This window comes from Nerophis ophidion, linkage group LG10 (genome assembly GCF_033978795.1).
Source record: "Nerophis ophidion isolate RoL-2023_Sa linkage group LG10, RoL_Noph_v1.0, whole genome shotgun sequence".
In the NCBI taxonomy this organism is placed as follows: Eukaryota; Metazoa; Chordata; class Actinopteri; order Syngnathiformes; family Syngnathidae; genus Nerophis; species Nerophis ophidion.
In genome coordinates, this window is record NC_084620.1 from 60128071 (window position 1) to 60154749 (window position 26679).

Consider the following 26679-nt stretch of genomic DNA (forward strand, 5'->3'; position numbering starts at 1 on the left):
ACAACAATAACAGCAAATAAAACCAGTTTTTCATTCCGAAGTGTTCAAATTAGCGATAAAAAGTATTTAAGATCATCTGAAAGGACATAAAAGTCATGTTTGGCAGATGCATGTCATGATATATCTTGCAATTAATGACTCACTCTTGACACCTGCTGGACATAATTTTGATTTCAGCCAACAAACTTGTGTGTATATATATATATATATATATATATATATATATATATATATATATATTCGAAAAACGAGAAGCAAAAACATTCAGATAGTTTTACATTTTATTTTTAATCAGGCACTTGGGTGCGTCACCTGGCGTTGTCATGGGCTTGCAGCATCGTTGCTATGACAACCAAAGATCCACTGAAGGAGTGAGCCAATTTCGCCAGCTTAATGTTTTCAAAAAAGTTTCATGAACGACAATAACAGCAAATCTTACCATCTTTTTTTTAATCCAGGCTGTTCAAATAAGCGATAAAAAGTATTTAGGTTAACCTGAAACAACATAATGGATAGTTTTACATACTATTTTATTTTTAATCAGGCACTTTGGTGTGTCACCTGGTGTTGTTATGGGAGCGCAGCGGCGTTGCTATGCCAACCAAGGACCCACGCACAGCTGAAAAAGTGTGATTGGAGTTTGGCTAAAGTTCTAATAAGTGTTAAAACCCTCAGATTTAAGTATTTTGCTGGCTTTTATCCGAATATACCGCGTCTTGGGGAGTGGAAATAACTTTAACAAGGTAGGAGGACTTTATTTCTACTTGCTGTGAAAACAACGCTAGCTGGTAGTTTTTAAATCATGTCAGCCATGAACTGTAAATTGTGTGTTTGTTGTGTTGTCTTTTGCAAAAGATAGGAGTATATTTTATTCAATAAAATATACAGTTTTTACAGTAGCAGGGGCGTAGGAGCGGGTTCAACATTGGAGGGAGGGACGCATGCGCGCGCACGTGCACACGCATACACAATATGTTGTCTGCGTGTAAGTTTGCCAAATACTTCGACAACTTTGCATTTATAGCGTGACTTTCTTGACCAGTCTCCAAGACACCGTGCCCATGTGTATGACTATTGTGTGCTTTACAGTTTAGATTGTTTTTCTAAATTTGGCAGCCCAGCTCGCGCTCTCCATAGACATATTCTAAGTAGACACAGCATTGGCTGCTGTGACGCAAGAAATTGGGCGGCCATCTTGAAGTGGTGATGAGGAGCCGGCGAGCAGCCTAAACTGACAGTTGACTGGGAGAATAGATTTAGGTGGACCCCGACTTAAAAAACATGTTACCATTTAGTGGTCACTTGTACGGAATATGTTACGTTACTGTGCAATCTACTAATAAAAGTTTCAAATCAATCAATCAAGTCATCTTTATGTAGGATATACGCATATATATATATATATATAACCTAATCATTATGTTTCTTGAATTTAAAAATAGCTGACTGTTTTATTCCCCATTATCTGGGATTATATTCCCAGTTTTGATCTCAGGCGTCTGGTCACTTATAGCAGTGGTTCCCAACCAACGGGCCGCGGCTCGATTGGTACCGGGCCGCAGAATTATTTTTTTTCATTTTTTATTTTTATTTTTATTAAATCAACATAAAAAAAACTCAAGATACACTTACAATTAGTGCACCAACCCAAAAAACGGGCCGCAGAATAATTGTTTATTATTTTATTTTATTTATTTATTTTTCTATTAAATCAACATAAAAAACTCAAGATACATTTACAATTAGTGCACCAACCCAAAAAAAAACCGGGCCGCAGAATAATTTTTTATGATTTTTTTATTTTAGTTTATTTTATTTTATTTATTTTAGTTTATTATTTTTTTTTTTTTTATTAAAGGCAACATAAAAAAAAACTCAAGATACACTTACAATTATTGCACCAACCCCAAAAACCGGAACATCAGAATAATTTTGTATTATTTTTTTCTTTTATTTTATTTCTTATTATTTCTATTTTTTTAAATCAACATAAAAACACAAGATACACTTACACTTAGTGCACCAACCCAAAAAACCGGGCTGCAGAATATTTTTTTTTTATTTTTTTATTTTTTTTTTTTATTTTTTATTTTTTTTTTATTAAGTCAGCATAAAAAACTCAAGATACACTTACAATTAGTGCACCAACCCAAAAAACCTCCCTTTGTCATCACAAGAAAAAATTAAATAATAATAATAATCCCCCCCTCCGCCGTGCCGCTGACAATCAAGCGTTGAGCGGTCCACAGCTACAAGAAGGTTGGGGACCACTGACTTATAGCATAAAAGAATATTCTATTACTGTTACGCAAACTCTGAATAATAAAACACGCCAAAACATGTCTCCTATTTACCAGGAATTGATTAACGTGGACCCCGACTTAAACAAGTTGAAAAACTTATTGGGGTGTTACCATTTAGTGGTCAATTGTACGGAATATGTACTGAACTGTGCAATATACTAATAAAAGTATCAATCAATCAATCAATCCGTTATCATAGCTACACGTATGACATAAAAACGTGGGAAAATCAGTGGTATTCAGTGAGGTAAGATTAATAAAAAGTGCTGACAGTTCATTGCTCCTACAAATGAATTGCACTGAGTGGAGCGGATCACCACTCCAAGATGGCGGCCCCGCGTCTCGTCAGCGCCAGTAGCGATGCTGCTTCTACTTATAAAATATCTATGCTCTCGCCACCACACTCAGTGCTGGTGAAGGAAGTCACATGATGCTGGCCTTTCAAAATAATTAGACGTATAATTTTTTGGGTTGGGACAAATGGGTCTTCCTCCGATATTTGGCGGGCATGTCCCCACGATTCCTACGCTGCTGTACATTAGGTAACACTTTCATTGTCACCCTCATCAATGTTTATAATGGCTTGCAGGTGCACGGGGGAGACCACTCACTCATCAAGATATTCATGTGATAGCAGAAACATTTCCGCTAACTTTTTGCAACTCAACGCCAAAAAAATGGAAATGCTGATTATCGATCCTGCTAGACACCGACCTCTATTTAATGATACAACTCTAACATTTATATCGGCTGAGGACATCTCTGTGCTGCTGATCCGCCTCCGCTTGGGATGGTTTCCTGCTGGCTCCGCTGTGAACGGGACTCTCGCTGCTGTGTTGGATCCGCTTTGGACTGGACTCTCGCGACTGTGTTGGATCCTATATGGATTGAACTTTCACAGTATCATGTTAGAACCGCTCGACATCCATTGCTTTCCTCCTCTCCAAGGTTCTCATAGTCATCATTGTCACCGACGTCCCACTGGGTGTGAGTTTTCCTTGCCCTTATGTGAGCCTACCGAGGATGTCGTAGTGGTTTGTGCAGCCCTTTGAGACATTTGTGACTTAGGGCTATATAAATAAACATTGATTGACTGATTGATTGAGATGTTATTAGAAAAATTTACTAGAATAATTCTGGAAAATCCCTTATCTACTTATTGTGTTAGTAGTGTTTTAGCGTTTTAGTGAAATTCGGAGGAGTGTGGCTACGGGTGTGGTGACCGCCAGTGTCTCTGAGGAAAGCCACGTTTCTCGACGAGGCGAAGCAAAGGCAGCCGTTGGGGGGATTTAGGGCTATATAAGTAAACATTGATTGATTGATTGATTGATTTACTCACATGCTGTTCAATACTATTTCTATATCTCTTTGTGTCGTCAAAGATGGAGAGTGAAGTTCAGAAGGAGGAGGACGCCGCCATTCTTGCTAAAACATCGCCTGATCCTTCACATTTAGAGGATGAGGCGTCGGCCTGTCCCCTCGTTCAAGGCCTCGATGAGGTAGGAGTTGTTTCCTACTTGGTTCAAAGTTTGTTTGTTTTGAACAATTCTACCAAAGTACTTTTCTAGAACATCACAAGCTTACACTTGCACAGTTCAGCATGAAAAGGAGTAGAAAGAAGCAAATCGTATTTAATTCTACTCCTTTCTCTAAGTCTCAGCAATTATTGATAAGCTGTTCCGTTCTTGTGTTTGGCTTATTTAGCCATGAAAATAATACATTTAGAAGTAAAAGTCTGACACACAAGTATTTCCCTCAATAGATAAATAAACCTTATTTAATAATGCATTAATTCATTCTGAGCAAATAGTGCGTGATGCAAAAACTAAGTGTGAAGATGCAAACTTTTAGTTTGTGTTGCACTCCTTTAACAATTCATGACCCAAGACAGTATTTGCATTATTAATCAAAGTGTTGTGATAAGATAATTCATTTAATAGATGGAATGTGAAACATGCAAAATGTATTTCTTAAAAATACTATAATTAAAAAAAAAAACACATTACCATTTTAATTGAACTTTATTTTTTTTAAATATAAAAAGTGCATATCCTTTGGGATGAAAAATGAATATGATTGATAGAAAAGATATTGTACACACAAAAAAGCTCCAGGCGCTCATCATCGCTGATGCAAATGGCCACAACAATGCATAATCTTTTTCATTGCCCAAATATTCACATCATCATTATTCACGATTATCAGAACTTGCTTTTGTACGACTCCTGCACAGGTAAACCTCACAAAATTTGAATAAATACTGTACACGTCTTTTAAAATGGAAGCAAAAAAAAATAAAATAATGAGCCTTCTGCTCATTCACAGTGTGGAAGAAGGAATACAATGTTGCAATACAGTTGTTTGACACTGGGGGGCGGTATTGTACAAGTGGTTGCAGTAGTTCAATACTCCAATAGAAAAACAAACAATGCACATAGGATGCCTTTTTATGCAGGAATGCTTCATATTCATAGGGCAGGAGTCGGAAACCTCTTTGACCACTCTGATGTGGCTCAGCCACTTACTTGCTGACCGCCCGGAGAAGTCCAGGAGATTTCCAAGTTTCAGTGTCTCTATCATAAATATCCCAGGTTAACATCTTTCGATTTTCACCCAGTCATCAACTTTGAGGATGTGCCGTGATGACAATGCCTCTAACGCCTTTTTACATGTTATCGCACCAGGATTTTCACCAGGCTATCTGCGTGCCGGCCAGCTGGTCCTATTTTGGATGCGACCTCTATCTGAACGCATACTCTACTGCAAGACATACTTGCTCAACAGCCATACAGGTCACACTGAGGGTTGTGATATAAACAACTTTAACACTCTTATGAATATGCGCCACACTGTGAACCCACACCAAACAAGAATGACTAACACATTTCAGGAGAACATCCGCACTATAACACAACATAAACACAACAAAACAAATACCCAGAATCCCATGTATCCCTGAGTATTCCGGGCTACATTATACACACACCCCCACCAACCCCGCCCACCTCAACCAACGTACAGAGGGTTGGGTTGGTGGTAGCTGGGTGTATGTAGGCCGGAAGAGTTAGGGATACATGGGATTGTGGGTATTTGTTCTGCCGTGTTTATGTTGTTATAGTGCGGATGTTTCCCTGAAATGTGTTTGTCATTCTTCTTTGGTGTGGGTTCACAGTGTGGCACATATTAGTAAGAGTGCTTAAGTTGTTTAAACGGCCACCCTCAGTGTGACCTGTCTTGCTGTTGAATAATGATGCCTTGCAGTCTCTTACGTGTGTCTGCAATAGCCTCGTCAAACAATTCTTTGGGCTGGCAAGCTATTTGTACAACCTGTAGAGGGCGCTAGTGGCATGTTCCATCATTGTACGCCCTTATTATTGTTCATTAGGTGAACACCAGCGTACATTCGAGAGAATATCCATCCATCCATCCTTCCATCATCTTCCGCTTATCCGAGGTCGGGTCACGGGGGCAACAGCCTAAGCAGGGAAACCCAGACTTCCCTCTCCCCAGCCACTTCGTCTGGCTCTTCCCGGGGGATCCCGAGGCGTTCCCAGGCCAGCCGGGAGACATAGTCTTCCCAACGTGTCATGGGTCTTCCCCGTGGCCTCCTACCAGTTGGACGTGCCCTGAACACCTCCCTAGGGAGGCGTTCGGGTGGCATCCTGACCAGATGCCCGAACCACCTCATCTGGCTCCTCTCCATGTGGAGGAGCAGCGGCTTTACTTTGAGTTCCTCCCGGATGACAGAGCTTCTCACCCTATCTCTAAGGGAGAGGAAACTCATTTGGGCCGCTTGTACCCGTGATCTTATCCTTTCGGTCATGACCCAAAGCTCATGACCATAGGTGAGGATGGGAACGTAGATCGACCGGTAAATTGAGAGCTTTGCCTTCCGGCTCAGCTCCTTCTTCACCACAACGGATCGGTACAACGTCCGCATTACTGAAGACGCCGCACCGATCCGCCTGTCGATCTCACGATCCACTCTTCCCTCACTCGTGAACAAGACTCCTAGGTACTTGAACTCCTCCACTTGGAGCAGGGTCTATTCGAGAGAATAATTACTCTGAAATTCGGGAGTCTCCCGGGAAAATGGGGATGGTTGGCAGGTGTGATGCTGTCAATCGGCATTCATATAAAACTCGCGGGCGGCACTAACATTACATTTTCATATTAAGGTGCGGGCTGCGTGTCTGAGACCCCTGGTTTATAAATAACACAAAGCAAAAAAAACTCTGTATGCAGTGTTATTTCATTATAAATTTCAAAGGAGTTATGTGGCTCCCATTGTTTTCTTTACTTTGTGAAACGGGTCAAAATGTCTCTTTGAGTGGTAAAGGTTGCCAACCCCTGCTATAAGAAGATGGGTATAATTAAAAAGCAAACAAAAAAAACAACAAGAGGGAAGCTATTACTTGTGCACTCTTGCTCAAAAAGTGTGGTAACACTGCAATCCAAAAAAGGGAGCTCTGAATCGCCGTTGTTAATTTTTGGTGGGGGTAAATAATAGCTCATTAGTTTAACTACTTCTTTGCGATGAGCTGAGTTCAAGCTGAAAAAAAAAAAAAAAGGATCTTGACAGAGAAGCAGTGAAGAGTCGACCACAGTGACACCGTGTTGAATATGATGGCCCCTGCTGGAGGCTAGCTTCACACAGCTTGTGTGATCCAGTCCATTCTCCTTTATTCTTGTTTTAATTCAACATTTAGATGGCTGTATTCGCCACGGCGCTTTTGGTTTTGTTTGGACTGCGTTCTAACAGGCTTGTGTACGGTTTGGCGGTAAGTACATGTGCATGTTTCTGGTTCTATACTTCCACTTTTCCATCCTCTTACGGAGCAAAATTCTTGGGCCTTATCATCATCTTGACCGTCTTGAAGGCCTGCCTGTAGTTGGTGGGGTAGTACTCCGTGGACATGTTATGCCACGTCCCCCAGAAGATGCCATTCCGGACCCCCTTGTACCTCTTGTGGTAGTACTTGCCGTTAAGGTTGGCCGACATGCAGGCGTCGAACCACCAGCCGGAGCTGTAGTAGGTGCCGCAGTTTCCCGAGGGGTACATGTCGTTGTCGCGGTCAGGGGTGGAGAAGAACTTTTGGTCGTGGTTGAAGTGCTTGTTGAAGCTGATGGCGTTCCCAGCAGTCCCACTGAAACAGCAAATGAATCTCTTATCATCCTGGGGTGCAACGGTGCAGCATTATCACGGTTCGGTAGTTACTTCTAAGTCACAGTTGGTTAATTTTGGGTACAGTACAAGGACAAAATGCTCAAGCCTCTGAACAGTACCAAATGTTCAATGATTACGGATACATGTAGCGCAGGGGCAGAGGTGGGTAGAGTAGCCCGAAATTGTACTCATTTAAGAGTACAGTTACTTTAGAGATTTATTACTCAAGTAAAAGTAAGGAGTAGTCACCCAAATATTTACTTGAGTAAAAGTAAAAAGTATGTTGTGAAAAAACTACTCAAGTACTGAGTAACTGATGAGTAACCTGATGACGGCAACAAATAATGCACAAAAACATAAGAATAGCAATGAGCAAATTCAGAGCCAGGAATATCTTTTAAGCAACTAAAACAATATTATATATTAAATAAGAGTACATTAAAATAAAATTAAAAAAATGGCACATTGAGCCACAATAACTTAACAGCACCATAGCCTCAGTAGGCGTTCATTGATTTGATTGATTGATTGATTAAAACATGTATTAGTAGATTGCACAGTACAGTACATATTCCTTACAATTGACCACTAAATGGTAACACCCCAATACGTTTTTCAACGTTTATCAATTACTTAATAAATGACCAAGTCGAGGTGATCTACCTCATATATACACACACACACATATCATTTATACACACACATATCATACATATATATATATATATATATATATATATATATATATATATATATATATATATATATATATATATATATATATATATATATATATACATATATATACATACATTTATATATATATATATTCATATATATATATATATATATACATACATTTATATATACAGTATATAATTTATATTTATTTTGTCGTTTTTGTTCACATGTTAAAGGTGTTTTAATGAATATACATGCATGTTTAACATATAGATTCCTATCTTTCATGAAGACAAGAATATAAGTTGGTGTATTACCTGATTCTGATGACTTGCATTGATTGGAATCAGACGTCCACGTTTTCAAATGGAGGAGAAAAAAAGTTCCTCTTTTCTGTCTAATACCACATGAAAGTCATTGGTTTTTGGCATCTTATTTGTCCAGCTTCCATATTCGTTTTTATACACTTTACAAAAAATACATTGGCGGCAAACTCCGTAGTTTGCTAGCTTGTTTGCGCTGGCTTTCGTAGACTCTTATTTTGTTATCGCAGGCGCGATGGAGCGGCGCTTTTATTGTGAAGACAGGAACTGTGCGATCAGCCTTTAGGCTTTTGACGGGAAGTACGGTTGAAATAAAAAGTGTCTTTTTTACTTTACACTTTTGATTGATTGGTTGAAACTTTTATTAGTAGATTGCACAGTACAGTACATATTCTGTACAATTGACCACTAAATGGTAACACCCGAATACGTTTTTTAACTTGTTTAAGTCGGGTCATGTGACCGCCTGGCTCTGTTTGATTGGTGCAACGTCACCATTGACTGCATGTGATTGGTGAAACGCAGGCAGAGGTGAACGGCACCATGTCCCCTCCCCTCTCAGTAAGCTGTGGAGTCCCCCAAGGCAGTATACTAGGACCTTTACTGTTCCTAATATACGTGAATGACATGCCATCAGCATGCCACTGTGAATTGTTCCTGTTTGCGGATGACTCGGCCCTGCTGGTATCTGGCAAGGTGGAACAAATCCTCAGTGTTGAACTCCTCAATATTTGCACCTGGCTCGCTGACACTTAGGTAAAAACGGAATCCATCCTATTTGGGTCCCATATCAAACTTAAGAAGGTCAAGGACTTCACTTTAAAAGTGGGTGACATTGTTATCACCAGGAAAGATGAGATCACCTACCTAGGTTCCATTCTAGAGGCTAATCTTTCCTGTGATAAAATGGCAACCAAGGTGATCAAAAAGGTCAACCAAAGAACGAGATTCCTCAACAGAATCTCCTCTCTGGTCAACAAAAGCACCTTGAAGATTCTAGCGGGAACTCTCATTCAACCCTTCTTCGATTACGCTTGCACCTCCTGGTACCCCAGCACCTCCAAAACCCTCAAATCTAGACTCCAAGCATCCCAGAATAAGCTAGTCCGGTTACTTTTAGACCTCCACCCCAGATCACACCTCAATCCAACCCACTTCTCCAAAGTGGGCTGGCTCAGGGTGGAGGACAGAGTCAAACAACTAGACCTCAGCCTAGTCTATAAAATCCGCTACACCTCCTTGATACCGAAGTACATGTCAAACTACTTCCTTAACGTAAATGACCGCCATAACCACAACACCAGGGGGAGCTCCACAAACCACGTTAAACCCAGATTCCGATCTAACAAAGGTCTTAACTCATTCTCTTTCTATGCCACATCAATGTGGAATGCACTCCCAACAGGTATAAATGTAAGTGCATCTCTATTTTCCTTCAAAAGCGCTCTAAAACAACACCTCCAGGCAACTTCAACACTTTACTAATACCCTCCTCCATTCACATCCCATCTCCCCGGATTATAAACAACTCAAATGTACTTCTAATGTATATACTTGTTCTTATGCTATGTGAACTCACTATGTTCTCTGCTGGCTGTACATATCCTACTAAATAAGACCCTACACTGTTTCAATGTCCACATTTCTCTGTTGATGACTGAAGTTCTGATATCAACCAAAGCTCCTCATCCCACCCCCCGGATTGTAAATAATGTAAATAATTCAATGTACATACTATGAGGATTAACTTGTGTGATGACTGTATTATGTTGATAGTATATATTTGTACCATGAATTGATTAACGTGGACCCCGACTTAAACAAGTTGAAAAACTTATTGGGGTGTTACCATTTAGTGGTCAATTGTATGGAATATGTACTGAACTGTGCAATCTACTAATAGAAGTATCAATCAATCAATCAATCAATCAAAGTATTTGGCGAGCACCGTTTTGTCCCACTAATTTTGGCAGTCTTTGAACTCACCGTGGTTTGTTTACATGTACAACTTTCTCCGACTTTCTAGGACGTGATTCATGCCACTTCTTTTTCTGTCTCATTTTGTCCACCAAACTTTTAATGTTGTGCGTGAATGCACAAAGGTGAGTTTTGTTGATGTTATTGACTTGTGTGGAGTGCTAATCAGACATATTTGGTCCCTGCATGACTGCAAGCTAATCGATGGTAATATGCTTTTTAGGCTAGCTATTAGGGCTGCAAATATTTGGGTGTCCCACGATTCGATTTAATATGTACTGTACTGTGCAATCTACTAATAAAAGTATCAATCAATCACTTAGTTTTTTGGGTTAATAGTAATTAAGAGAAAGCAATACTGCACCTGTATCCGCTGATGGACAGCCTGTATCGCAGGAACTCATTGGCCACGTAGAACTGCTCATACTTGGCGTACTCTCGCACACCCTCAAAGTCCTCCAGTTCAATGCGCAGTATCATGTCTTTGGCCTTCGTCAGCAGGTGTATGTGGTCATTGCCCAGCCAGAACTCACCTCTGAAAGGGAGCCGTAGATAAAGGACGGAAGGGATGGAGATAAATTTGGAGAAGACCGATATAGATGTTCGCTGTTAGTCATACTGAATTTACTTTACGACAAGAGGGGGGCAGGTTGAAAGTAGTGTGACAGTAAACGAAGGACAGCAGGGGGGACATAACTCTTCTTACCTGAGGTTCCCGAAGCCCTTCTTGTATTCAGTCCAGCTGCGGTTGAAGCTGACGGAGCCGTCCAGCCGCTGCTGTATGACCGTCCAGCCCCCTCCGAAAGACTCCATGTTACAAAAGACCTCAAACGTCCCGTTGCGGGGGTCGGGGGTCACGCGGTACACCCCGTTCTTCCTGGTCTCCAGCACATTGTAGTCGGAACAGTCTCTGGGGGCCAGGATGACTGCCGAGGAGACGGAAAAAGGAACGGAGAGGAGGGCATTTGTAAGGAGAATGAGACGGGATGATATTCAATCTTCTCTGTTATTCTCTCCACCCGCCAAGAGGACCGTAATAGAAATGGCCCCCAAGGCTGAGGCAGGCCAAAGAAAAGTCATTCGATTTTTAATCAGAATGAAAGTTTTCAGCGCTGAATTGAATCCCCAGGCGCTGTATTCCAACACAAAACGGTCCACCAACCTTTTTTTCCGTATAACTTAATACAAGGATCACCCGTGTGGAGCGCAATACAACTGGAAATGTCTTAAATTTGCATGCAGTTAACCCCGGCCTCATCTTATCTGGACTGTCTGAGATGTCGGGCGGTATAACTCGGTTGGTAGAGTGGCCGTGTCAGCAACTTGAGGGTTGCAGGTTCGATTCCCGCTTCAATCATCCTGGTTACTGCCGTTGTGTCCTTGGGCAAGACACTTTACCCACCTGCTCCCAGTGCCACCCACACTGCTTTAAATGTAACTTAGATATTGGGTTTCACTATGTAAAGCGCTTTGAGTCACTAGAGAAAAGCGCTATATAAATATAATTCACTTCACTATATAAATATAATTCACATGTCCAGGATTTAGACTATCAGACCTGCCCACTTATTGTTTCCAACACTCGCTTCTTTTAGTTTTCCTGAAGGAACTCTCCTTAAAGTCCTACTGAAAGCGACCACGCAGTCTGATAGTTTATATATCAATGATGAAATATTAACATTGCAACACATGCCAATACATCCTTTTTAGTTTACTAAATTGCAATTTTACATTTTGCGTGTAATTTCCTGTTGAAAACGTGGTGGAATGATGACGCTTATGTTGAGCAGACATTTTATCCCAGCACCACACACTGCTAAAAGTCGTCCAATTTAATCGCATAATTACACAGTATTTTGGACATCCGTGTTTTTGAATCTTTTGCAATTTGTTCAATTAATAATGGAGACGTCAAAGAAGAATGCTGTTGATGGAAAGCGGTGGATTGCAGCTGCCTTTAGCAACACAAACACAGCTGGTGTTTCTTGGTTTGTTGTGAATCTTTACTATGGAAAAAGAGCGGTCAAGCGAACATGTTTCTCTACCACATGTCGACCGGTGAGAAAATTATGGTAATAAGTCGGCTCTTACCGGAGACATGAGCATAGCTTGTGTTGTTCTTCCTGCAGCAGCTGTCAAATAGGCAGCTGCGACTTTCTTGGCTCCTCCACTGGCGGTCACCAAACCCCTCCGACTTTCTGGTATGACTTTATAATCTCACTAAAACACTAGTAACACAATAATCAGAAAAGGGATTTTCCTGAATTATCCTAGTAAATGTGTCTAATAACATCTGAATCGCTCCCACTGCCGTCGCCTTTTTTTTCTTTTCTTCTAGTGCTTCACTCTAACTTTCCTCATCCACGAAACTTTCATCCTCGCTCAAATTAATGGGGAAATCGCCGCTTTCTTGGTTCGAATCGCTCTTGCTGCTGGTGGCCATGATCATAAACAATGTTCAGATGTGAGGAGCTCCACAACACGTGACGCTACTTCCGGTACAGGCAAGGCTTTTTTATTAGCGACCAAAAGTTGCGAACTTTATCGTCGATGTTCTCTACTAAATCCTTTCAGCAAAAATATGGCAAAATCGCAAAATGATGAAGTATGACACATAGAATGGACCTGCTATCCCCGTTTAAATAAGAACATCTCATTTCAGTAGGCCTTTAAGGAATCAATAAAGTAGGTAGGTAGGTAGGTCTTTATTGTCATTGCAACAAGTACAACGAGATTTTTCTCTGTGGTTGAGAATCCTAGGACTCCCGAGACTCTTTGGAAGAGAAAAGAACAGACTAGTCCAAATGTTAGAAACCGGATTAGAAGGGTTCTTCCCCTGGGTCCTACAGTTTGGAGGCACCGGGGCAGACAGCGTGCAGACTCTTCTGAATTCACTTTGTTGTGCTGTTAAGTCTGACTCGTCGCTTCTGCAGATTTAGGAGGCTGTGAAGAAGCCCTGATGTAGGGTTTCGTGAAAGAAAATGCATTCTGGTTGTGCATCCTGATAGTCCAAGTAGGCCGTTATCTTGTGTCAGTGAAGAATACATAAATTGCTGAGGCTTTTTGGCTGTCATATGATGAGTCACATGACTGACTGACGGTTTACAGCTTGAATTATCGCAGAGTCCCAGTAGATAAGTGACTGGCACCAGAATGCAACTTGACATCCTGTCCTCGACACGAGATCGCCGTCTGTCACGAATACAAATGTGTTTCCGCCACGATAGCACGGTCCTCTTCCTTTTTCATGGACGTAAATTCTATTGACGAGCAGACTAGTTTTCCCTGTTTAAGTGAGTTAATGTAGCTGAACATGGACATTAGATCCTGTCAGTTCACCTCAAGGCCCCGATACGTCCGTGCAGGAGTGAAAGGGAAGATTAGAGCTGGGGAAAGTGGTTGCATGAAGACGCTGCGGTTTGGAGGTGATAGAAGGAACTTGAAAAGCTTTTTTTTTCCAAGGCCATCCAACAGCGTGCCTGCTTTTTAAGTCCTTGCACACGCGAGTCATTTAGAATGTGTGTGCTTTACCGCGTCTTCACATTTTAAATGGTGCATTCATTCATTTCTGGATGCAGTTTGGCAGCTGCTGGCTCATTCCTGAGCATACTTGCCAACCCTCCCGGATTTTCCGGCAGACTCCCGAAATTCAGCGCCTCTCCCGAAAACCTCCCGGGACAAATTTTCTCCCGAAAATCTCCCAAAATTCAGGCGGACCTGAGTGAGGACAGCCTGTTTTCACGTCCGCTTTCCCACAATACAAACAGCGTGTCTGCCCAATGACGTCATAACTGTAGCATGATCGAGGGCGAGTTCTTGGTTTCTTATGTGGGTTTATTGTCAGGCAGTTTCATTAACGTCCCCCCAGCGCAGTAACACACAACAACAGCAGTCACATTTTCGTCTACCGTAAAGCAGTTTGTCTGTTTTAAACAGCAAAGTTGTGACACTCTTAAACAGGACAATACTGCCATCTACTGTACATGCATATGGTTAGAAAAATAGTGACAGAGAATAGAACAAGGATGGACAATTCAACTCTTAACTCAACAATGAGTAGATGAGTGTTATGTGTGTATATGTGTAAATAAATGAACACTGAAATTCAAGTATTTCTTTATATATTTATATATATATGTATATGTGTATATATGTATATGTATGCGTATATATATATATATATATGTATATGTATATATATGTGTATATATGTGTATATATGTATATGTATATATATATATATATATGTGTGTATATATATGTATATATATATATATGTGTGTGTATATATATATATATGTGTGTATGTATATATGTATGTGTGTATGTATATATGTATGTATATATATGTATATATGTATGTATATATATATGTATGTATATATGTATGTATGTATGTATATATATATATATATATATATATATATGTATGTGTATATATATGTATGTGTGTATATATATATATATATATATATATATATATATATATATATATATATATATATGAATGTCTGTATATATGTATATGTATGTGTATATATACGTATATGTGTATATATATATACATACACACACACATAACACTCATCTACTCATTGTTGAGTTAAGCGTTGAATTGTCCATCCTTGTTCTATTCTCTGTCACCTTTTTTCTATATATATATTTATATGTGTGTATAAATATATGTATGTGTATATATATGTATATATATCCACCTCCCGAAATGGGAGGTCTCAAGGTTGGCAAGTATGTTCCTGAGTAAGGGGAGCCCTGCAGATTTCTCCTCAAAACACTTGCACTATGTGACAAATGAAAGTTTTCCCAAGAATGTTTATTTTGCACGAGCGGTGTCTGTGTTATTTAACATCTGGAACGATTTGTGTAAAGAGTAAAGGCGCGAGTGGATTGATGAGACCAAGATTTCATCATCCTTTTTGCCATCAATCTCTATGGCAACAGCTGTTTCTTGTTGTTTTCCTTCGGGCTCCCGTCAGACACGGCCAGGCACCACTCGTCTCAAAACCATCAGCTGCTTCCGGAGCTGAGCAAAGATCAACATTACCGACCCCGCCTCATCAAACGCTTATGTCTAATGTCAGGGAAGCCGCCTACTTTGCTCCTTGTGTTGTCGGCAGCAGATAATTAGAATTAGTTGTTTCATGCAGGACTGAACACTCAAGAGCCTGACCTCAAACGGAGGAGATGGCAGACAAGAAAGAGAAATTAAATGGCGAGTGAGGAAAGAATGAATGATGAAGGACGCTCGCACTCGGGATAAACATTTGAGAAAGGCGTTGAAGTGGAGTTTTTGTTTTGAAGGAGAAAAAGGCAAGATGAATGCCGGGATTCCCTTCACACCACACGCCGGACTAATCTACTTAGAAATAAGCTCACCCCTAATATAGCAACACATTCTCTTTCAACCCTGCAAATACAATCCACTCAAAAATATGCTCTTGTTCTATCTTTCATAGTCCTCCCCTCATTCCTTCCTATGCCAAGTATCTGCCCTCCTTCTCCCTCTCCCCATTTCTGGAGTGCATAAGGCAAATAGTGGAATGTCAGGTCTTATGTAAGAGGTCAATTCTACATATTTCTTCACTCAAGTGCAGTGATGATGACCACAACCTGAAACTATTCACTCAATTACACAAGAGCTTCCTGTAAGAAAGAGAAACTTTTTTTCCCCTAAAGTACATTTTTTTTAAAAATAGGGGGACATTATGCAAAAGTAAAGTGTAAAACTACAACATATCCTCCTGAGAACATGCGTCGTCTGCGGTGGAAATTCATCTTTTGTCATTTTCTTTTGTCCAAATTTCACGTTTCATAAAAAAGTATCCCTGTTATGTAAAACACAAACGTCCATTGCGGATATGACGGAGGTGGAATATTTGATCAATGACAGCATTATTTGCACAATATTTACAATTAAAGCTGCAAGCAGCGATGGACGGGACCTGCTTTGGCTGCTGCCCCCGCGACCCAAGCCCAGATAAGCGGTAGAAGATGGATGGATGGATTGTTACACAGAAAAAAAGGTGTATACACATGTGTTAAACATCAGTCTCATAGTAATAACAGTTGTAAAGTGGCTTGGGCATTTTATAAGGACGCCTTGGTGCCGCCATTTTGAGACTCTAATGCATGGTTGTTGTATTGAAGTGGGTATAGCAAACTTCCTGTTGATTTTAGTTGGAGGCGGTCAGTGTATGAAATATAGGTCTCAGTGAGACCTACATTTAGGTTTTTGTTTCATGTGTGTATGACAGTCCTACAGTTTTGTCTGAGCAGAAAGCCGCCATTTTGTGACAACAGCAGCAGCGCAATGGTTCTTTGCGGGCTCATAAAATCCAAACCGGGGTAGTAATTAAAACTCTTTCATCAACTTTTAATCAGAAGGGTTCATGCTCTCTTCTGTGCTTATTTGAAGCGGAAAAGACGAACGGCCTCAGAGGAGATAATGTTTGAAAAAAATCAACATTTTTTAGCCAACTTTTGTATTGAAGTGGGAATAGCAAATGTCCTGTTGATTTTAGCCGTCGGGTCTTAGTGGATGAAATATAGGTCTAACTGAGACCTATGTAGTGGTATTTGTTTCATGTTTCTACGACATTCCTACTAGAAGTTACAGACAGTTTTGTCTGAGTTTTCGAGAGCGCAATTTTGAGTTTTGGGGTTTGGTTTTCAGAGTAGACCGCAATTTTCGCCAGTCCTGATGTGTGTGTCAAATTTGGTGAGTTTTGAAGCATGTTAAGGGGTTGATTGATTGATTGATTGATACTTTTATTAGTAGATTGCACAGTACAGTACACATTCCGTACAATTGACCACTAAATGGTAACACCCCAATAAGTTTTTCAACTTGTTTAAGTCGGGGTCCACGTTAATCAATTCATGGTATTCATGGGGGTCTAAAATCAGCTCAAAGAGGCGGCGGTATAATAATAAAGAATAATATTAATAAAACCTTAGAAATTCAATAGGATCCTCTGTCCCAAAGAGACATCAGTCCCTAAAAATAACCATTTGTGAAAGTACCCTGAAATATGTCAAGGTACATTCTGTTCAGTCTTAATAGTATTAGTATTATTATTAATTTTAATTCATATATAGCAATCGTAAAAATATAACAACATTTAGTATTGTTCTGCTTTAGTATTATTTAATAAAAATCAATAATTAGACATGGTAACTGTTTATTTCTTAAAATGTCAGTAAGTTAATTCAAAATTAAATGAGTAGTATGTCACTGCAATGCACTAAGTCATGGGTGTCAAACTCTGGCCCGCGGGCCAAATTTGGCCCGCCGTGTAATTTCATTTGGCCATTGAGGCAATAATAAATTAACATTAGAGCTGGCCCGCCAGTATTATTCAGTGGCGGTGCCGCTGTATTACCGCATTCAACGCTAATTCTCATACTTGCCAACCCTCCCGATTTTTCCAGGAGAATCGCGAATTTCAGTGCCCCAAAATCTCCCGGGGCAACCATTCTCCCGAATTTCCACCCAGACAACAATATTGGGGACGTGCTTTAAAGGTATTGCTTTTAGCATCCTCTACAACCTGTCATCACGTCCGCTTTTCCTCCATACAAACAGCGTGCTGGCCCAGTCACGTAATATATGCGGCTTCTACACACACACTCAAGTAAATGCAATGCATACTTGGTCAACAGCCATGCACGTCACACTGAGGGTGGCCGTATAAACAACTTTAACACTGTTACACCACACTGTGAACCCACACCAAACAAGAATGACAAACACATTTCCGGAGAACATCCGCACCGTAACCAATCAATCAATCAATCAATCAATGTTTACTTATATAGCCCTAAATCACTAGTGTCTCAAAGGGCTGCACAAACCACTACGACATCCTCGGTAGGCCCACATAAGGGCAAGGAAAACTCACACCCAGTGGGACGTCGGTGACAATGATGACTATGAGAACCTTGGAGAGGAGGAAAGCAATGGATGTCGAGCGGGTCTAACATGATACTGTGAAAGTTCAATCCATAATGGACCCAACACAGACGCAAGAGTCCAGTCCAAAGCGGATCCAGCACAGCAGTGAGAGTCCCATCCACAGCGGAGTCAGCAGGAAACCATCCCAAGCGGAGGCGGATCAGCAGCGCAGAGATGTCCCCAGCCGATACACAGGCAAGCAGTACATGGCCACCGGATCGGACCGGACCCCCTCCACAAGGGAGAGTGGGACATAGGAGAAAAAGAAAAGAAACGGCAGATCAACTGGTCTAAGCAGGGAGTCTATTTAAAGGCTAGGGTATACAAATGAGTTTTAAGGTGAGACTTAAATGCTTCTACTGAAAAGCGCTATACAAGTACAACCCATACTGAGGTGGCATCTCGAACTTTTACCGGGAGGGCATTCCAGAGTACTGGAGCCCGAAATGAAAACGCTCTATAGCCCGCAGACTTTTTTGGGGCTTTGGGAATCACTAATAAGCCGGAGTCCTTTGAACGCAGATTTCTTGCCGGGACATATGGTACAATACAATCGGCAAGATAGGATGGAGCTAGACCGTGTAGTATTTTATACGTAAGTAGTAAAACCTTAAAGTCACATCTTAAGTGCAACACAACATAAACACAACAGAACAAATACCCAGAATCCCTTGCAGCACTAACTATTCCGGGGCGCAACAATATACACCCCCACTAACAACAAAACTAGATTTTGCATGTTACTATAAAGTTATATAAGCCTTTCTTGTTCAATATTCAATGCAAAACTTGTTTGGGTCCCTTTTTAAAAGGTTAAGTTGTTTAACTTTGGCCCGCAGCTTTGTTCAGTTTAGAATTGTGGCCCACTCTGTATTTGAGTTTGAGTTTGACACCCCTGCACTAAGTTGTTTGCAAGATTTAATTTCACCAAAATGGCGTCATTAGGTGGAGGTGAGCACCACGTCTTTGATGTTTCTCAAGATTAAAATTGGCCACTTTCCCGTTATTGGACAAATGTTTTCCCAGGAAAAGTAGTCTTGTGCACACCTCAGGTCTTGGAGCCACTTTGGGCTGACGAGGCCTGGTCATTAACACAAGATAATTGAAGATACAGTAGAGCAGAGCTGGGCAAATATTTGGACTCTGGGGCCACACTGAGACATAAAAATGTGTCTGGGTGGCCAAGGTGTATGTGTGTTTGAATGATATACTCACATTTAGCTTTAAACATTTGCTGTACAATATTTGTGTTTGGGTCCCTATTTTTCAGGAGCACTATTACCAAAAGTCACAATGTCTGATATAGTTTTAAAAACGTTATGACAGACCAGCTCAAAAAAACGGAATGGAATTTTACAGTTTTTTACGGAATTGAACACCCAAAATGTACCGTATTTTTCTGACTTTAAGTCGCAGTTTTTTTCATAGTTTGGCGACTTATACTCAGGAGCAGGGGTCACCAACGCGGTGCCCGCGGGCACCAGGTCGGCCGTAAGGACCAGATGAGTCGCCCGCTGGCCTGTTCTAAAAATAGCTCAAATAGCAGCACTTACCAGTGAGCTGCCTCTATTTTTTTCTGTTGAAGGACTGAAGCTCTACATAAAACAAGAATGGGAAAGAATTCCACTTTCAAAGCTTCAACAATTAGTTTCCTCAGTTCCCAAACGTTTATTGAGTGTTGTTAAAAGAAAAGGTGATGTAACACAGTGGTGAACATGCCCTTTCCCAACGTCTTTGGCACGTGTTGCAGTCATGAAATTCTAAGTTAATTATAAGTTTATGAGTTTGAACATCAAATATGTTGTCTTTGTAGCATATTCAACTGAATATGGGTTGAAAAGGATTTGCAAATCATTGTATTCTGTTTATATTTACATCTAACACAATTTCCCAACTCATATGGAAACGGGGTTTGTACTTTCTATAGTTCAAGACTTTGTCATTTAAAAACAGCATTGCACATCATAATGGCGGCGATGTTTTGATGTTAGAGGTCTAAAAAAATGACGTAGAACGTCCGGCGAGCCGGATTGAAAATCTTAACGGGCCACATGTGGACCACGGGCCGTACTTTGCTCAGGTGTGCAGTAGAGTGTGCAAAGACTTACATTGTGGAGTATTCTGCACCGCACACTGTGAGGTGCAGGTGGAGCTCAGCTTGTTGACCACGCCGCTGATGTTCTCCACACGTCTGTCCACCATGGCCTGGACGTTGTCTATGTTGAGGAGGTTCAGGCCCTCCATGCGACCTTGCAGGGAGGTGATCTGGTTCTTGGCGTTACGCAGACTCACAGACATCCTGTTAAGTTTCACCTGTGAGGCGACATCGGAGAGAGGTTGGGGTTAGTCGCCACACACACATTGTTGTTGTTGTTGAATTTATGGGATTAGAACAGTGGTTCTCAAGTGGGGGTACTTGAAGGTATGCCAAGGGGTACGTGAGATTTTTTTTTAAATATTCTAAAAATAGCAACAATTCAAAAATCCTTTATAAATATATTTATTAAATAATACTAAAACAAAATATGAATGTAAGTTCATAAAGTGTGAAAAGAAATGCAACAATGCAATATTCAGTGTTGACAGCTAGATTTTTTGTGGACATGTTCCATAAATATTGATGTTAAAGATTTATGTTTATGTGAAGAAATGTTTAGAATGAAGTTGATGAATCCAGATGGATTTCTATTACAATCCTCAAAGAGGGCACTTTAGCCCTTGTGTGGTGTTCGGGTCTGTGGGACCCGTTTAAATTTTTTATTTAAAAAAAAAATGATACAATTAATTCATTTTTCAAACTGAGACTCATTGACTTTGGCTCGTTTTCTGTGAAGAACATATATTAGAATACATATTTAATGAACACACACCATACACCCCTCCTACACATTTTTTATTACAAATAAGATGTCCGGGTCCACTGGACCCGGGGCTAATAGAAGTGTGAACATTTGTGATCTTTCCACACACATACACACACACACACACACACACACAGCAGTCCTAGGCAGGAGGAGGACAGAGTGTAGGTACACAGAACATCAGAGGGTCAAATGTGAGAGAAAATGAGAGCAGAAAGTTTTGACAAACAATGTTGCAACCTTGTGTGGGAACCGCAGGTGCAGAAACGCAAAAAAAGAATCCTTGTGGGATGCAGAAACTGGCAGAGAAACTCCTTCACATTTTTTTATTACAAATAAGATGTCTGGGTCCACTCAGACAGAGCTAATAGAAGTGTGAAAATGTATGTTCTACACACACACACACACACACACACACACACACACACACACACACACACACACACACACACACACACACAGCAGTTCTAGACAGTAGGAGGACAGAGTGTAGGTACACAGAACATCACAGGGTCAAATGTGCGAGAAAATGAGAGCAGAAAGTTTTGACAAACAATGTTGCAACCTTGTGTGGGAACCACAGGTGCAGAAACACAAAAGATTCCTTGTGGGATGCAGAAACTGGCAGAGAAACTATCCGTGCAACGTTCATATTGTTGTTACTCAGCCAGCGTTTGTGGGTCTGATGGACCCCTTGCATTTTGTGGCGTTTAATGCCTCACAATAAAATACTTTTATGTTAAAATACTGATTTGGCTAAGGTAAACATCTGTTCAGTATTTTAACATAAAAGTGTTTGATTGTGAGGCATTAAAAGCCACAAAATGCAAGGGGTCCATCAGACCCACAAACCCAGGCTGAGTGACAACAATATGAACGTTGCACAAGGGTTAAGTTGATGATTACTTCTATCTGTAGAAATATTTATATATAATTGAATCCCCTGTTTATTTTGAAACAAGTTTTTAGGTATTTTTATATCTTTTTTTCCAAATAGTTGAAGAAAGACCACTACAAATGAGCAATATTTTGCACTGTTATACATTTTAATAAATCAGAAACTGATGACATAGTGCTGTATTTTACTTCATCTCTTTTTTTTTTAACCAAAAATGAATTGCTCTGATTAGGGGGTACTTGAATTAAAAAAGTGTTCACAGGGGGTACATCACTGAAAAAAGGTTGAGAACCACTGGGTTAGACTAGGAGCAAGGCAGTGGGATGCTTGGGTGTCTGAGAAAGTGGACGTGAGTGCCAACAATTTACCATCATTCGGATGGTGGCTAATGAGCATTCCCAATACTGTGTACAGAACCTGGAACGTTCCCTGCTGGGAGTTCACTGGTGTGTGAGTTAAAGTCCGGTGTACTTTCCAGCTAATTGCATTCACCTGACATATCCTCCAGGAACACATTTAGATGTTTAGTTTTATTATTGACGGCTTCACGGTGGCAGAGGGGTTAGTGCAGGGGTCACCAACGCGGTGCCCGTAAGGACCAGATGAGTCGCCCGCTGTTCTAAAAATAGCTCAAATAGCAGCACTTACCAGTGAGCTGCCTCTATTTTTTAAATTGTATTTATTTACCAGTGAGCTGGTCTCGCTTTGCTGGACATTTTTAATTCTAAGAGAGACAAAACTCAAATAGAATTTGAAAATCCAAGAAAATATTCCAAAGACTTGGTCTTCACTTGTTTAAATAAATTCATTTATTTTTTTACTTTGCTTCTTATAACTTTCAGAATGACAATTTTAGAGGAAAAAATACAACCTTAAAAATTATTTTAGGATTTTTAAACACATATACCTTTTTACCTTTTAAATTCCTTCCTCTTCTTTCCTGACAATTTAAATCAATGTTCAAGTATATTTATTTTTTTAATTGTAAAGAATAATGAATATATTTTAATGTAATTCTTCATTTTAGCTTCTGTTTTTTCGACGAAGAATATTTGTGAAATATTTCTTCAAACTTATTATGATTAAAATTCCCAAAAAATATTCTGGCAAATCTAGAAAATCTGTAGAATCAAATTTCAAAATCTTTTGAATTTCTTTTAAAATTTTTGATCTGAAAAATCTAGAAGAAATAATGATTTGTCTTTTTTAGAGATATAGCTTGGTCCAATTTGTTATATATTCTAACAAAGTGCAGATTGGATTTTAACCTATTTAAAACATGTCATCAAAATTCTAAAATTAATATTAATCAAGAAAAATTACTAATGATGTTCCATAAATTTTTTTTTTTTTTTTTTTCAAAAAGATTCAAATTAGCTAGTTTTTTCCCTTCATATTTTTTGGTTGAATTTTGAATTTTAAAGAGTCGAAATTGAAGATAAACTATGTTTCAAAATGTAATTTTCATTTTTTTTGTGTGTTTTCTCCTCTTTTAAACCATTCAATAAAGTGTTTTTTTTTTATCATTTATTCTCTACGAAAAACCTTCTGTAAAAGGAAAAAAAAAATGTACGACGGAATGACAGACAGAAATACCCATTTTTTATATATATATAGATTTATTTATTAAATGATAAATAAATGGGTTGTACTTGTATAGCGCTTTTCTACCTTCAAGGTACTCAAAGCGCTTTGACACTACTTCCACATTTACCCATTCACACACACATTCACACACTGATGGAAGGAGCTGCCATGCAAGGCGCCAACCCGCACCCATCAGGAGCAAGGGTGAAGTGTCTTGCTCAGGACACAACGGACGTGACGAGGTTGGTATTAGGTGGGATTTGAACCAGTGACCCTCGGGTTGCGCACGGCCACTCTCCCACTGCGCCACGCCGTCCCGTTATCAACGATAAATTGAGCAAATTGGCTATTTCTGGCAATTTATTTAAGTGTGTATCAAACTGGTAGCCCTTGGCATTAATCAGTATCCAAGAAGTAGCTCTTGCTTTCAAAAAGGTTGCTGACCCCTGGGTTAGTGCGTCTGCCTCACAATACAAAGGTCCTGAGTAGTCCTGGGTTCAATCCCGGGCTTGGTATCTTTCCTTGTGGAGTTTGCATGTTCTCCCCGTGACTGCGTGGGTTCCCTCCGGGTACTCCGGCTTCCTCCCACCTCCAAAGACATGCACCTAGGGATAGGCCCCTCCCACCTCCAAAGACATGCACCTGGGGATAGGCCCCTCCCACCTACAAAGACATGCACCTGGGGATAGGCCCCTCCCACCTCCAAAGACATGCACCTGGGGATAGCCCACTCCCACCTCCAAAGACATGCACCTGGGGAAAGGCCCCTCCCACCTCCAAAGACATGCACCTGGGGATAGGCCCCTCCCACCTCCAAAGACATGCACCTGGGGATAGGCCCCTCCCACCTCCAAAGACATGCACCTGGGGATAGGTTGATTGGCAACACTAAATGGTCCCTAGTGTGTGAATGTTGTCTATCTGTGTCGGCCTTGCGATGAGGTGGCGATTTGTCCAGGGTGTACGCCGCCTTCCGCCCGATTGTAGCTGAGATAGGCCCCAGCGACCCCAAAGGGAATAAGCGGTATATGGATGGATATTATTTATGACATGCATTTTAAGAAGGTAGTATTCCTACCTGCATCTCCTGCATGCTGCTCGGACTTGGTGTGATTTTCCCCAAATGAGCTCCATGTCCGTCCACAGTAGTTCCTGACGCCATCACATTGTCCCTCTCTTCTTGGCTGGACCCGTTTTGCCCCTCCAGCCCCGCCACACCAGCCCCCGTCCGTCCCTGGTCCGCCTGCTGATGTCCGTAGACGCCGCTGCCCCTTGCTCCGCGGCACTCCTGGCAGCTGCTCTTCAGCCTGTTCACCACCTCCTTCAGGCTCTGCAGCTCCTTCATGGTTTTCTCCAGCAGCCTGAACTGCTTGGGCAGCTGGATGGTGAGAGGGGGTAGAGTTACCTGGTAGGGGCACTCCTCTCCCCCTTCCTCTGCTCCCGTCCCGGAGCCCCCGCACTGGCCTGACGGTCTTAGTTTTATGGCACAGGAGGCCGGGGTGCCGGAGTCTGCCCCCAGACTGTGGGGTCCTTTTGCATCCCATCTCTGGTATGAAGTACCGGGGAAGTCCGCTGCATGGCAAGTGGCTGCGAGTACAAGAGTGACACACACTACAATGCTCCTCATTTTTCTCTGCAAAAAAAAAAAGTGCCTTGAAACTTAGAAAAAATGTATGCAGTCCAGTTTGAGAAGAGAGAGGATGCAACCTGCAGGATGAGAGAGTGCAGGGGAAGTGGCGGCGCCTCCGATGCTGTGTCATTAAGAAGAGGATGGCTGAGCGAGGGAGGAGAGAGAGAGAGAGAGAGAGGGAGGGGCGGTTCTATTACGTAATGCGCGTCACCGTATCAGCATTATTTCCAACACTTCATTGATGTTACCCGCATATTTGGAAAGAAAGTGTATGTCCTTGTCCTTGCCTCGCTCGGGACTACCACCCGTCTCCCCCAGGAGCAAAATGACTCAGTGCACAGGAACTCTCCACTCCACTGACTTTAAAGACCTACTGAAATGAGATGTTCTTATTTAAACGGGGATAGCAGGTCCATTCTATGTGTCATACTTCATCATTTTGCCATATTTTTGCTGAAAGGATTTAGTAGAGAACATTGAGGATAAAGTTGGCAACTTTTGGTGGCTAATAAAAAAGCCTTGCCTGTACCGGAAGTAGCAGACGATGTGCGCGTGACGTCACGGGTTGTGGAGCTCCTCACATCTAAACATTGTTTACAATCATGGCCACCAGCAGCTAGAAGGAATCGTACCAAGAAAGCGACGATTTCCCCATTAATTTGAGCGAGGAGGAAAGATTCATGGATGAGGAAAGTGAGAGTGAAGGACAAAAACTTTTTTGAGCAATTTTGGGTATGTGTTCATTGTTTTTAAAGGCCTTACTGAAATGAGATGTTCTTATTTAAACGGGGATAGCAGGTCCATTCTATGTGTCATACTTCATCATTTCGTGATGTTGCCATATTTTTGCTAAAAGGATTTAGTAGAGAACATCCACGATAAAGTTGGCAACTTTTGGTGGCTAATAAAAAAGCCTTGCCTGTACCGGAAGTAGCAGACGATGTGCGCGTGACGTCACGGGTTGTGGAGCTCCTCACATCTGAACATTGTTTACAATCATGGCCACCAGCAGCGAGAGCGATTCGGACCGAGAAAGCGACAATTTCCCCATTAATTTGAGCGAGGATGAAAGATTCATGGATGAGGAAAGTGAGAGTGAAGGACAAGAAAAAAGAAAAGAAAAAAAAGACTATCCAGTGGAAGCGATTCAAGTGTTTTTAGACAAATTTACTAGGATAATTCTGGAAAATCTCTTATCTGCTTATTGTGTTAATAGTGTTTTAGTGAGATTATAAAGTCATACCTGAAAGTCGGAGGGCTGCGGTGACCGCCAGTGTCTC

The 26679-nt window shown here is 41.0% G+C and overlaps 2 protein-coding genes across 2 annotated transcripts in view; one reads left to right on the top strand and one right to left on the bottom strand.

Annotated features, from left to right (window-relative positions):
- The first annotated feature begins 607 nt into the window (after positions 1-607).
- Positions 608-26679, top strand: part of ccdc146 (coiled-coil domain containing 146) — a 110092-nt gene continuing 84020 nt past the window's right edge. Inside the window, exons 1-2 of the mRNA XM_061914304.1 lie at positions 608-743; positions 3686-3802. Of these exons, the coding sequence (XP_061770288.1) occupies positions 3686-3802 (117 nt within the window). The 5' untranslated portion in view covers positions 608-743. The remainder of the gene's footprint in view (positions 744-3685; positions 3803-26679) is intronic.
- On the bottom strand, positions 4306-25521 carry fgl2a (fibrinogen-like 2a). The gene is made up of 5 exons (XM_061914303.1): positions 24848-25521; positions 20532-20736; positions 11158-11377; positions 10816-10986; positions 4306-7450 (listed from the first exon to the last, which is right to left on the bottom strand). The coding sequence occupies exons 1-5, from the start codon at positions 25394-25396 to the stop codon at positions 7135-7137; spliced, it is 1461 nt and encodes a 486-aa protein (XP_061770287.1). The 5' UTR covers positions 25397-25521; the 3' UTR covers positions 4306-7134.

Bases quoted from the DNA above. Each gene is read 5' to 3' on its own strand.
- fgl2a (XM_061914303.1), bottom strand. From the start codon at position 25,396: ATGAGGAGCATTGTAGTGTGTGTCACTCTTGTACTCGCAGCCACTTGC. The intron at 10,987-11,157 runs GTAAGAAGAGTT...GCTCCCTTTCAG, and splicing joins AAGGGCTTCGGGAACCTCAG to AGGTGAGTTCTGGCTGGGCA. The intron at 7,451-10,815 runs GTGCAGTATTGC...TTGCTGTTTCAG, and splicing joins CTGTCCATCAGCGGATACAG to TGGGACTGCTGGGAACGCCA.